The 14334-nt window shown below is 40.6% G+C and overlaps 1 protein-coding gene across 2 annotated transcripts in view; it reads left to right on the top strand.

Annotated features, from left to right (window-relative positions):
* mon2 (MON2 homolog, regulator of endosome-to-Golgi trafficking) overlaps nt 1-13112 on the top strand; it is a 133601-nt gene extending 120489 nt beyond the window's left edge. For both annotated transcript variants that reach the window (XM_048548669.2, XM_048548667.2), the window contains 3 exons: nt 7039-7246; nt 8738-8820; nt 10636-13112. In XM_048548669.2, coding sequence (XP_048404626.2) covers nt 7039-7246; nt 8738-8820; nt 10636-10799 — 455 coding nt within the window. In that variant the 3' untranslated portion in view covers nt 10800-13112. The remainder of the gene's footprint in view (nt 1-7038; nt 7247-8737; nt 8821-10635) is intronic.
* The last annotated feature ends 1222 nt before the right edge of the window (nt 13113-14334 follow it).

The following is a 14334-nucleotide window of genomic DNA, read 5'->3' as shown; positions in this document are numbered from 1 at the left end:
CTCACTTTCTCCCACTACTCCTTGATGTCTTTAAAACCTTAAACAATAACTGTGTCTTTCTTTATCATATTCAATCAGTTGGCCTGTATGGCCGTCTGTGGTGGAGAATCCACAGTTTTACCACCTTTAAGAAATCATTCCTTCTTTCATTTAGTCTCACCAGCTCTCAGAAATTTGTATGGTTAGCCTCTCATTCTTCTAAGCTCTAGTAAATACAGGCCCAGTTCAAACAAGCTGTCCATGGGTAACAGTCCTGCCATTCCTGGTATCAGCCTAGTGAACCTCTGCTGCACTCACTCTGTGTCAGTAAATCTTTTCTTAGATGGGGAGACCGAAACTACACATGGTACTCAGATGTGGGTTCATGAAAGCCTAATGTTACTGCAGTGAGGCATCAAATCTTCTTGCAATGAAGACCGGTCTACAGTTTGCCTTCCTAGTTGTCTGCAGCACCTGCCTGTCATTCATTGACTGTTTTACAAAGATCCATTTGTGCATTCACACTTCCCAATACATCACCATTTAAATAATACTATTCCTTTCTGTTTTTCACAGTCAAGTGTATAACTGCACATTTAACCATTCTATACATGGGTTGCCCACTCACTCAATTTGTCTAAATCAATCGAAGCCTTCTTGCGTCCTCCTAACTCCCAATCCTGCTGTCTTGTCGATCAGCAGACTTGCAAATGTTGCATTTGTTTCCCTCAGCCAAGTGATTTGTTTATGTATTGTGAATAGCTGGGGCCCAAACCAGGTCCTTGTAAATCGCCATTAGTCACTGCTTGCAACTCAGAAGAAGACCCATTTATTCCCACTTTGTGTTTACAGTCTGTCAATCAATTCTTGATCCACGCCAATGCATTACACACTGTCCCTTATGCTTTAACTCTGCCCACTAATCTCTTAAATCCAATATACCACATTCCAAATTCAACTATGTCTATGTGTGTGTGTGCGCTGCTTGTATATATTTAGTATCTTTATGTATACGTTGACATTATTTTTACAAAATAGAGATATTTATCTCAAGTTAATCCATTCAGAACGATTGTAAATTCTGTCAAAATGTTTTAACATAGATTCCAGGAGACCAGCATCTGTGAGTCAGTCCCTTGTGTTTACATTGAAACTGCTATTAGCTGCTTAATAATGTGTAAATAGTATTTATTTAACTAATGCCAATCATAGAATCAAGGCATTGTAATGGAGGAGGCCATTTAGCTCATCATGTCTACACTAGCTCTGAAAATTTAACTCGTTGTCAATCTCCTACCTTTTCCCCATAATTCTGCGCATTTTTTTCCTATAAAATAATCATTCAGTGCCCTGTGAATGCCTCAGTTGAGTCTGTGCCCAAATACAGCAAGCTATGCCACTAGTCAAGTTTGTATTGACAAGTGGCTAGTAAGACTCTTACCACACAAATGCCTGGTAATGACAACTACAAACAAGAGAGAATCCAACCAACACCCTTTGACAATCTTTGGCATTTCTATCACTGAATTCCCCACTATCAACATCTTGGGCATTACCATTGACCAGAAACAGATCGGAGGCGAGGAATCCTGCAACTAGTAACTCATCCACGATGCCCCAAAGCCTATCAGTCCCCTACAGGTACTAGTTAGGAGCATGCAGGATTACTCTCCACTTGCCTGGATGAGTGTAACTGCAAAAACGCCCAAGATGCTTGACGCCACAATTTTTGACTTGCTTCACAGTTAAAGATGATATGTAAGAATAGAATCCTGTTTAAGAATTTGATCATTTCGTATGAAGGCGAGGCATAAAAGGTTTTTTTAGTTTGGCAAGATGCAATGAGCGGTGAGTCACGGATCAGTATTGTTGACTCAACTATTTACTCTTTACTTCTGATTTGTATAAAGAAACTGAAGGTATAATTGCTAAATTTGTTGATGCAAGTTGTGAAGACGATATAAGGAGGCTACAATGCGATATGCATAGTTTGTGAATGGACAAATGTGGTAAAACGTGCATTATGTAGGAAAATGTGAAATTATCCATTTTAATAGGAGAAATAAAGAAGCATATGCTCAAAATGAGAGGTTGCAGAGCTCTGAGATGATTCCTCTGAGGGGAATCTGAGTGTCCTAATGTCTGAATTGTAAAAGGCTATTTTCTGTAACTAAAGTAATTAGAAAAACTGATAGAATGCTATTGACTATTCCAAGAGGAATTGAATGCAAAAGTAGAAAGGTTATGCAGCAGTTACACAGGGTGCTGGTGAGACCATATCTGGACCATTGTGTGCAGTATTTGGCTCTTTATTTAAGAAAGAATGTAAGTGCATTGGAAGCAGTTCTGTGAATAAAACATAGAACATGACAGCACAGTATGGGCCCTTCAGCCGTCGATGTTGTACCGACCTGTCATACCGATCTCAAGCCCATCTAACCTACACTATTCCATGTACGTCCATATGCTTGTCCATTGACGACTTAAATGTACCTAAAGTTGGCGAATCTACTACCGTTGCAGGCAAAGCGTTGCATTCCCTTACTAGTCACTGAGTAAAGAGACTACCTCTGACATCTGTCCTATATCTTTCACCCCTCAATTTAAAGCTATGCCCCCTCGTGCTTGCTGTCACCATCCTAGGAAAAAGGCTCTCCCTGTCCACCCTATCTAACCCTCTGATTATTTTATATGTTTCAATTAAGTAACCTCGCAACCTTCTTCTCTCTAATGAAAACAGCCTCAAGTCCCTCAGCCTTTCCTCGTAAGACCTTCCCTCCATACCAGGCAACATCCTAGTAAATCTCCTCTGCACCCTTTCCAAAGCTTCCACATCCTTCTTGTAATGTGGTGACCAGAACTGTACACAATACTCCAAGTGCGGCCGCACCAGAGTTTTGTACAGCTTCACCATAACCTCTTGGTTCCAGAACTCGATCCCTCTATTAATCAAAGCTAAAACACTGTATGCCTTCTTAACAGCCTTGTCAACCTGGGTGGCAACTTTCAAGGATCTGTGTACATAGACACCGAGATCTCTCTGCTCATCTACACAACTAAGAATCTTATCATTAGCCCTGTACTTTGCCTTCTGGTTACTCCTACCAAAGTGCATCACCTACACTTGTCTGCATTAAACTCCATTTGCCACCTCGCAGCCCAGTTATGTCTCTCTGCAACCTACAACATCCTTCGTCATTATCCACAACTCCACCGACCTTAGTGTCATCTGCAAATTTACTAACCCATCCTTCTGCGCCCTCATCCAGGTCATTTATAAGAATGACAAACAGCAGTGGACCCAACACCGACCCTTGTGGTACACCACCAGTAACTGGTCTCCAGGATGAACATTTCCCATCAACTACCACCCTCTGTCGTCTTTCAGCAAGCCAATTTCTGACCCAAACTGCTATATCTCCCACAATTCCATTCCTCCGCATTTTGTACAATAGCCTACTGTGGGGACCCTTATCGAACACCTTGCTGAAATCCATATACACCACATCAACCGGTTTACTCCGACTTGTATGTGTTGGAATTTAGAACAGAGAGGCAACTTGATTAACACATGTAAGATTTTTATGTATCTTGATAAGACGGGTGTAAAAAGGATGTTTTTTGGAAAATCTAGAGCTAGATTTCAAAATAAAGGCACAACATTAAAGATAGAGATGGAGTGATTTATTTCACACGGAGAATCATGAGTCTTTGGAAATCTCTTCCTCAAATGGTAGTTAGAGCAGAATCTTTGCTTTAAAAATAATGAGAAGTAGATAGACTCCTAATAAGCAAGGGACGAACGGTGATCAGGAGTATGTGAGAATGTGAAGTAATCAGATCAGCTGTTCTCTACTTTTTGGGTCTTATTGACTGGTGGTGCATACTCCAGTGGTCAAGTAGCCTACTCCTCCTCCCAATTCATATATTCATAATGGGGACGAGTGTTTAGTAAATAAAAATGAGATATTCTTTGTGGTGATAAGTGATAATGGGAACTGCAGATACTAGAGAATCCAAGATAATAAAATGTGAGGCTGGATGAACACAGCAGGCCCAGCAGCATCTCAGGAGCACAAAAGCTGACGTTTCGAGCCTAGACCCGTCATCAGAGAGGGGGATGGGGTGAGGGTTCTGGAATAAATAGGGAGAGAGGGGGAGGCGGACCAAAGATGGAGAGAAAAGAAGATAGGTGGAGAGGAGAGTAGAGGTGGGGAGGTAGGGAGGGGATGGGTCAGTCCAGGGAAGACGGAGGTGGGATGAGGTTAGTAGGTAGGAGATGGAGGTGCGGCTTGGGGTGGGAGGAAGGGATGGGTGAGAGGAAGAACAGGTTAGGGAGGCAGAGACAGGCTGGGCTGGTTTTGGGATGCAGTGGGTGGAGGGGAAGAGCTGGGCTGGTTGTGTGGTGCAGTGGGGGGAGGGGACGAACTGGGCTGGTGTTGGGATGCGTTGGGGGAAGGGGAGATTTTGAAGCTGGTGAAGTCCACATTGATACCATTGGGCTGCAGGGTTCCCAAGCGGAATATGAGTTGCTGTTCCTGCAACCTTCGGGTGGCATCATGGTGGCACTGCAGGAGGCCCATGATGGACATGTCATCTAAAGAATGAGAGGGGGAGTGGAATTGGTTCGCGACTGGGAGGTGCAGTTGCTTATTGCGAACCGAGAGGAGGTGTTCTGCAAAGCAGTCCCCAAGCCTCCACTTGGTTTCCCCAATATAGAGGAAGCCACACCGGGTACAATGGATACGGTATACCACATTGGCAGATGTGCAGGTGAACCTCTGCTTAATATGGAAAGTCATCTTGGGGCCTGGAATAGGGGTGAGGGAGGAGGTGTGGGGGCAAGTGTAGCTTCTCCTGCGGTTGCAGGGGAAGGTACCGGGTGTGGTGGGGTTGGAGGGCAGTGTGGAGCGAACAAGGGAGTCACGGAGAGAGTGGTCTGTCTGGAAAAATGTCTTGGGTGGTGGGGTCGGATTGTAGATGGCGGAAGCGTCGGAGGATGATGCGTTGTATCTGGAGGTTGGTGGGGTGATGTGTGAGAATGAGGGGGATCCTCTTTGGGCGGTTGTGGCGGGGGTAGGGTGTGAGGGATGTGTTGTGGGAAATGCGGGAGACGCGGTCAAGGGCGTTCTCGACCACTGTGGGGGGGAAAGTTGCAGTCCTTGAAGAACTTGGACATCTGGGATGTGCGGGAGTGGAATGCCTAATTGTGGGAGCAGATGCGGCGGAGGCAGAGGAATTGGGAATAGGGGATGGAATTTTTGCCCGAGGGTGGGTGGGAGGAGGTGAATTCTAGGTAGCTGTGGGAGTCGGTGGGCTTGTAATGGACATCAGTTACAAGCTGGTTGCCTGAGATGGAGACTGAGAGGTCCAGGAAGGTGAGGGATGTGCTGGAGATGGCCCAGGTGAACTGAAGGTTGGGGTGGAAGGTGTTGGTGAAGTGGATGAACTGTTCGAGCTCCTCTGGGGAGCAAGAGGTGGCGCCAATACAGCCATCAATGTAACGGAGGAAGAGGTGGGATTTGGGGCCTGTGTAGGTGCAGAAGAGGGACTGTTCCACGTAATCTACAAAGAGAGGCAGGCATAGCTGGGGCCCATGCGGGTGCCCATGGCCACCCCCTTAGTCTGTAGGAAGAGGGAGGAATCGAAAGAGAAGTTGTTGAGGGTGAGGACGAGTTTGGTTAGGCGGATGAGGGTGTCGGTGGAGGGGGACTGGTTGGGCCTGCAGGACAGGAAGAAGCGGAGGGCCTTGAGGCCATCTGCATGCGGAATACAGGTGTATAGGGACTGGAAGTCCATGGTGAAAATGAGGTGTTGGGGGCCAGGGAATTGTAAGTTCTGGAGGAGGTGGAGGGCGTGGGTGGTGTCACGGACGTAGGTAGGGAGTTCCTGGACCAAAGGGGAGAAAATGGAGTCCAGATAGGTGGAGATGAGTTCGGTGGGGCAGGAACAGGCTGAGACAATGAGTCGACCAGGGCAGGCAGGTTTGTGGATTTTGGGAAGGAGATAGAAACGGGCCGTGCGGGATTGGGGAACAATGAGGTTGGAGGCTGTGGGTGGGAGGTCCCCTGTGATGATGAGGTCATGAATGGTGTTGGAGTTGATGGTTTGGTGCTCGGGGGTGGGGTCATGATTCAGACCCTTCAGTTGGCCCTAACAAAGTGTGAAGCTGGATGAACACAGCAGGCCAAGCAGAATCTCAGGAGCACAAAAGCTGACGTTTCGGGCCGAGACCCTTCGGTCTAGGCCGGAAACGTCAGCTTTTATGTTCTTTGTGGTGTTCAGTTGATGGACATAAGTTCCTGGACGTGTTCTTAGCTATCTGGTTTCCAGGGTAAGAAACACTAATTTCAGTAACAAAGGCACTAAGATCAACATCAATGAATTTCTGCAATATGAGTGCAGACAGGCCATTTAACCACACATGAAATAGAAATGGGGCCAGAATCTTAGAGGGAGCTATTCCTTTGGTGTTATTCTAAACTAGTTCAATCAGTCAATTGCATTTAGCAACACTGGCACTATAGCAGTAATTAAAAAGAAATGGGTGGTTCAGTATGGCAGAACTTTGAAGTGAAAGTTTGAAAACTGGGTCTGCAACTTGCATTAGGAAGCTTATTTGGTGGTTTGAATGCTTGAAACCTGGCCAGTAAAAATAACTGCAGCCTTTCTTAGTCTGTTACTCCCAGCACACTCGAACTCGTTGCCTTCAATCACCTGCTGTAAGTTGGCAAAAACATACTCAGAGCCAGTGTCCCCTTTTGGCTGTATAATGTTAGCCAAGCTACAGAAATATTGGACCATAAGTAAACTGCAAAAATAAAGAAAGTGAACAACAACTTAGAGGAACAAAATCTGAATTCTTCTGCAGAAGGTTTACTGGGCCTGAAATGTTGACTCTGCTTTCTCTGCACAGATACTGCCAGACCTGCTGAGCTTTTCCAGCAATCTCTGATTTTATTTCTGATTTCTAACGTTCACTTTTTTTTTGTGTAGCAACTTAGAAAATGCTTTGGCTTCAATAAAATGTATTTTTCCTATTCTGCTTCACTTCTACAGAGGCAGAAATTGACATTCGAATGAGAGAGGAGTTTTCTAAAGTCTGCTTTGAAACACTGCTTCAGTTTTCCTTCAGTAATAAAGTGACAACTCCCCAGGAAGGGTATATTTCCCGAATGGCATTGTCTGTGCTACTAAAGAGGTCACAAGATGTGTTGCATCGGTACATTGAAGATGAGAAATTGAGTGGCAGATGTCCTCTCCCAAGGTTAGAATAATCTACTTTTGAATTGCTGAATTAACTGCCATTTCTAAATGTTTTAGATTCAAGGTATTTTGATTTAAAAAGTTAACAGTGGACCATTGTAACCAAGATACATTTGCATATTATTCCAATTTTATCATAATGTTCAGCTGTAACAAACTGGTGCTCTAGCAATATCAGGCAACTAAAGGAAAAAATGCAAACCTAAAATATTGTTGCAAGTTGTATAATGCAATGTAATATCATTGAGTTCCAGCAATCTTGTGTTGTGTATTAAATTTGAGTTGAACAGGTGCATGATTGCATTTGATGAACAGCTCATTGACCACTAAGTACAGTTGCCCAACTCTGAAAGTACCTAATGGAGGTTCCTTAATGAAGAACATTGATGTAGATTTGATTGTTCTGAATAAGTTAAAACATCACATTGTCTTGAGTTGTTATTGAGAACATATTTCAGCACTAATCCTCAGAATTCAATTAAGAGATTAAAGCTAATTGAATTTTAGTTTTAGTATTCCTCATTTTTACAAAATTAATAGAAGTGAAATCAGTGTTTACCATAGCGTGAGAGTAGCTCATAGAGGATCAGCAGCCCTGTTTTACATTATGCTGTTTACCAAAAGTTAGTGTTTTCACTTTTTTTTCTGATTTAATTTTGCTAATCTGTAAATTGAGGTGAGATCCACTTTTCAAATCTGATAAAACTGCAACTGCTTGATAATGTAGGAAACCAAGTATTGGTCTTTGTCTTGCTGGTGCTTTTAAGTTGACATTTATGCATAGTAATTATCTGTTTCACTGTATTCTTAGCAACAATTCATCAACCATTTCTTTCTTACCTGTTAGTATCTGACACCAATTTCAGAGTTTTTAGTGTGAATTTTCTTTGTCAAGGTCAAGGATTCTAGTATTAGAGTTGGAATGTTTTCCTTTTTTGTCTCACATTATGCAACTAGGTGCAGAGTAAATCTCCTTTCATTCTCTCCCAGGCTCAGAATAACACAGCATTTATTTGAATTTGATTACTAGCTGCATTTGCCCATCTATGCAGTTGCCCCTTTTGCTGTAGGCTGATGCTGAACTGAAGCTGCTGAGTTTATATGTATTGTGTTGACAGTCTCCTGCGAGACTGTCAGCACATTATGCGCTGGTGAAAGGACAAAGTCTAAACGACTTTATTACTCTAACCCTGTGTTAACTATCACACTGGAAAGGATAAACTGTTCTGGATTTTTTTAAGCATGGGTAGTATCCCATAAGCTGATTACAGGTTGGAGGTTAGTTGAAAACAAATTACATAATCTACATTGCAGAGTATCATTTGAGTTTTTTAAAAAAGGAAATGAGACAATATTGCCATCGTGTGTCCAATGTTATACAGGCAGGAATGTGTATTATTTTTACATTCTATTGGTACCTGTATTGTGTATGTTTACTTCTTTAAAAATTAAGCGCAAACACATCCTCTAATTTTTGTCTCTTTTAATGCAGACAGCGAGTGACAGAAATAGTTTTCGTTCTGAAAGCAATCAGCACTCTCATGGATTCACTTAAGAAAACAAAGCCTGAAAACGGTAATTTTTAAAACTGTTCTCAGGATGTGAGTTATGCAGAGCAGGGCTTCACTTTTTGCCCTCCCTAGTTTCCTGGACATCTAAGTGGCTTGTTTGGCCATTTTGAGGGCCTTCAGAGTTTTCCACACTATGGGGAGTGGTGGTGTCTGATTCCCGTCCATGAAAGATGTTTGTGAATCATTTGGACCTTTACAAAGTTCCAGTAACTTGCAATGACCACTTTGTAACCAACTCATTGGATTCAGTTTACAACTTACCAAACTGTGAATTGAACTTGTGACTTCGGGCTGCTAATGTTTGTCATTCCTAAGATATCTTTCCCATGATGAATGAGCAGAAGACCTTTAAAAAGCAACATATTTTGCTTTCTTCACATTAAATATACATAATAATATTTGATTGTGAAACTGAGGCTGAAAAGCAATATACACAATGCATTTTGCCTCATGAATCTGTTCTTTTTAAATTATTCTGAGTTCATGGGTTGTGCATTTGCTCAAAGACCATTCATCTAAACTGCGGTTATCAGTCTTTTCTGAGTTGCCATCTTACTACTTTAATTCTTCAGACCATTTTGATTTAGTTTCGTTGCACAATTAACACAAAATGTGTGAGAGATTTTAAGGCTTTTGTTTTTAGGCTGCATAAAATGATGAAACTTCTAGTTTCCCCACAGCTCGACGCAAATTAATGTATTTGCATGTGTACATTCATGTCTTGTAAGTGGTTTTGGGCCTACTATGCCTTTTTATAAGAACTGAATGGTCAGTCCCATTTCTCTGCTGTTTTCCAACAATGTCAGCACAGCACAGCAGTTGCTTTGAGGACCATCAAACTACGAGAAGATTGTATTTGTTTCAGTTTTGCTTTCATGACACTTTCAGCTATAATCATGAGAATTCAGCATGCTGAGATTCACAATGTCTTAACGTCCAGATAAACCAACTGGAGAGTAACAAAACTTTTAATGTGGAAGTGTTCTGTTTGTTTGGATTAACATCATGAATCATAATCTTCAAAAAAAAGGAACAAAAGGAAAAAGTGAACAAATACACATTGATTTAAGACGGCTGTTTCAATGTATTGTCACTTTGGGGCTTCGTCTTTTTGTGTTGGAGTGATTGTACCTTCCCGAAGCTTTCAGAATCAGACTGCTAGAAGCTTCTGATGAATTATGCCAATAACTGCTCGCAGATAATGCTTGTCCTCAAATGTCAGTCAAATTCCACATCTCCAAACCTGCTTGTATTAAAAACAATACCTGAAGGTGTGATGTAAGCGCCTGATTTTACAGCTTATTGTTTCAATGTGATGCCATGAAATAGTGACAGAACTATTTCACTGGTTTTTGCTATGATTTCAGTTGATGGTAATACTGTACAAGTCATATTCCAGAATTAAACCTGGCTTAAAAGACTGGGTTTTATTCTTGAATGTAAGTTACCCTGGTGGCCAGTCACAGAATACATTCACAAAATGTGGCCCTTTTCTGTCTTTTTGCTTGGTTGAAAACCTCAGTTTAGTGAACGTTTCAATTATCACACCAGGGAACTTGTACAGACATTTGGAAAGAGTCTCTTGATTTCATGGAAATGTTATTTTGACCCACTCCTTAAAAAGTTTCTAACTATTTAAAAAATGTCACTTTCATAGAACTGAAAACCAAAATCTATTTACCCCTACTTTAGCTGACAAGTTCCTAAATAACAATATCTTAAAAATCTTCATCACACTTTTAAATTTCAGAAAAGATATTTGGTTTGTTGCTTTTATATAAATGCTGGCTGCTTTATCTTCTGTTTTTTCTCTTTACAGTTGATACCAACACCTGGTCGCAGGTAATTGCTTTGTATCCAACACTAGTAGAGTGTATTACCTGCACATCATCTGAAGTTTGCTCAGCTTTGAAAGAAGCGTTAGTTCCATTTAAAGATTTTCTTCAGCCACCAATAGCCAAAGTACAAAATGGAGAATCCTGACAAACGTAGGACTGCCATGTCATCTGCAGTACTATTAACATGTTGATTCAGGCAGTGTACTTGCCAGAGCACAATTCGAAAAAGGTCTGGAGCATCACTGAATGTAAAGATCTACACGTGCAGACTGGATTAAGTAACGATCAGGGGCCTTGTTTGGAAGCATTTTACTGACAATTGGAGTTGTTTAAACATGCATAGTTTAAGTCACTCAAACTGTAATAACTGCCCCACCATTTGCTTTTTAGTGAAGCTGAATTAATCAACCTAAATCTGGTGCAGTGATATTGAAAACAGTTTGAGGAAGGATACTTGTACAGGTTGTGTTCTAATGTTGTTGTAATTAAAAAAGATATATATTCAACATCGTATATTTGAGAAATATGCTGACGTTTTGTACACTTTTTAAAAGGTACAAAAATTGTGCACAGAACTATATGCAAGTGAGTACCATAACATTCCATGTCATCTGTGACCGGCCTTTCCAAGTAAAGGGAAATTATGTACTTGTGTGTAAAATAAATTGTCCACTTCTGTTACAGAGTGTGACCTTTTCCTGTGACAGCTTGAAGGGTTTCTGGTGCTTCACATGCTTGCAGAGCAAACCTGTTCCATGAAAAATTTCTTCAGATGGGTTGCCTTTTACATTGTCTGCCTTTCCTTGACGGTAGCATTTATTTTACGGAATGAATATGTGATTTTTTTTTAACCACAATATTTGGTTGTTGACTCTGTTGTGCTCTCAGAGTCATACAGCCAGGAAACAGACCCTTTGGTCCAACCAATCCATGCTGAACATAATCCCAAACTAAACTAGTACCCACCTGCCTGTTCCTGGCTCATATTACTCCAAACCTTTCCTACTCATGTAGCTATCCAAACGTCTTCTAAACGTTGTAATTGTACCCACGTCCACCACTTCATCAGGAAATTCCTTGCACACACAAACCACACTTCTTGTAAAAAAAAAAAATCTCCTGTCTTTAAGTCTCTCTCCTCTCACCTTAAAAATGTGTTCCCTAGTCTTGAAATTCCCCATCTTAGGGAAATGACAGCCTACCATCAACTCTATCTATACCTCTTATGACATCATAACCTGTTAGAAGTTTATCAAGTAATCTCTCATTATGATGAATCAACTGAACTATAGCCCTTTCCTATTACAGCTATACATTAACCATGTCGATGTTCACAATTAAATGTAATATTTGAAGGGAGTGATTTACAAATCAAGCTTTCTAATAATAATCTTACACAGAACCTTAAATTGAGATGCTGTAAATAAGGACTGATTTAGACTTTTGATTCAGTATTGTCAAACTGTCCATATTTATTTCAGACATTTTAACTGCAATAGACTGTGAAGTTTCTACATAAACTTCAAATTTAAAAATAAACTTTTTTAGCGTAGATCAAAATATTTTTGTGAAATAATATACAAGAAATGTTTTTTTTCAATTAAAATTACTATTGGACTTGATTACTGTTGATAGTGATTCCAAGCTCCGTGCCCATGGGAAAAGTGTGCAATCTTTTAAATCAAACAACTGTCATAATCATGCTAATCATTCACAATATTAATGTCATTATTTAAAAGACAAAAGTAGTGTTCCCAAAGTAGTGTTATCAGTTCCCAGACAAACTGTTTTCTCCTACTGCCCTTACAGGGGTACTTCATGTCTAGGATCAGGTACCAAGAATATTCTTCTATCTAGTACTTCATTATATCACCATACTATTTTTAGTTCTTTATCTCCCATCAGCAGAAACCATGTCTGAAAATGTGATCAATGCAAAGATGTATGGCATTTTGTTCTGTAATTGAGAATTTAGATTATATTTGAAAAATCTTTGTGCCTTGACTAGTTTAATAACACATTCAAATTATGGAAACTTGTTCCAATCATTGTATCAAAATGTCAACTCATTCTATATTACTTGTCCGATATCTGGGAATCACCGGCAGTCACCTGGATCATTGGATCTAGTAGATTGGCATGTCCATTCATTGTTCTAGTTTCTGTTGTTTACACTGCCAATGAGAACTAGACATCCAATGCAATGTGAAATAAAGAGCACAAATTATTTAAAATGCACAGCAGATTTTTAAGCATCTGGGGTGGAGAAAAACACAGTAGGTTTATGTTCTAAGTTGACGCCTTGTATATCCTCCCCACCCATTATCCTTATGATGCAGTCAGAATCTACCTCATGGTTTTAGTCTAACCTCTAATCAGGAATGGTCTTTTGTGTAAGGTTTTTTTTTTCTAATGCAAGGGAAAGTGGAAGGATTTGATATCCCCTCCCAACCCAACTGACCATTATTAATGTGCAAACCTCAGAAGGTTGTTTTTCAGTCTGTTGCGTTTGAACTCAATACTGTCCACATCTCCTATACACTTATTTTGTGGTGTGGACTTCTTCATCAAAATACCTGACTGATTTAAATACCTTTAATCCAGTGGCACTGAAATGACTTGCACTATTACTGATGGGCCAATTTAATGAAGTGAGCATTAGTAGTCTGAACTCAATGTTAACGTAAGACAATATTAACAGCATCAGAGTGGACTAATGGTCATGTTTGATAATTCCTCCATCATAAGTCAGAACTGTGATACTTGTGAACAGAACTGTGAACATTATGCAATTCAATATTGAAGCAATCTCTGTCTGTTTTCAGAATGATCTGGACAACATCCAGTCTTGGGCTGTTAAATGACAACTAACATTCATGCTACAAGTCTAAAGTGATGACCATCTCCAACAAGAGAGAATCTAACCATTACCCTTTGATGTCTAATGGCATTCCATTGTTGAGTCTCCCACTTAACATGCTTGAGGTTAACACTGATCTAAAACAGCCAAAAATACTCTGGCTACATTCCCATTAACTTTTTTCTGCTGCTATACAGACCTTGAAGATCCATGCAGAGTAGTAATTTCCAGAACTAGAGGTTTGCACTGCACACCAGTGTGCACAGAACCTTCAAGTAGCTGCATGTCTGGAAACTTAGAGGGGTCATTGGCTGTAAGAGCAGGTCAATGTAGGATTTCAGGAGCAAGTAACTCACCAATTATCCACCATTAACACGATACAACTTAGGAATATGATAGAATTCCCTCAACTTCCCTGGATAACTGCAAAATATGTAGGGAACATTAGCATAGTTATATTACCAGGTGAGTAATTTGGAGGCTGAATCTCTGGAAGTTCAGATTGCAAGACAGCAGTAGTAGGCATTTGAATCCAATTAATTAACTTATCTGGAGTAAGAAGTTCAACCACTACTTTCTTAAAAAGCAATCAATGCTAACCTTACCATTTATGCTTGTATCGCTTGAAATAAGTTTAAATCATGGTACTAGGTATGATAAGCATAGTTTATGATGTTTCCTTATTCAGAATTCATTTGATTACATTAAGAAATAATAAATAAAGTGGTACTTGTTTTTGGTGTGGATAACAAGCCACCAAAAAAAGTTATGGTTACTGGTGCTGGTCAATCACATCTGTCGGAGTTTCTCAGGCTAGTGT

The sequence above is a fragment of the Stegostoma tigrinum genome, chromosome 18 (assembly GCF_030684315.1).
Source record: "Stegostoma tigrinum isolate sSteTig4 chromosome 18, sSteTig4.hap1, whole genome shotgun sequence".
In the NCBI taxonomy this organism is placed as follows: Eukaryota; Metazoa; Chordata; class Chondrichthyes; order Orectolobiformes; family Stegostomatidae; genus Stegostoma; species Stegostoma tigrinum.
The sequence above is the reverse complement of the archived record's forward strand: the minus strand, read 5'-3'. Positions and strand labels throughout refer to the sequence as shown.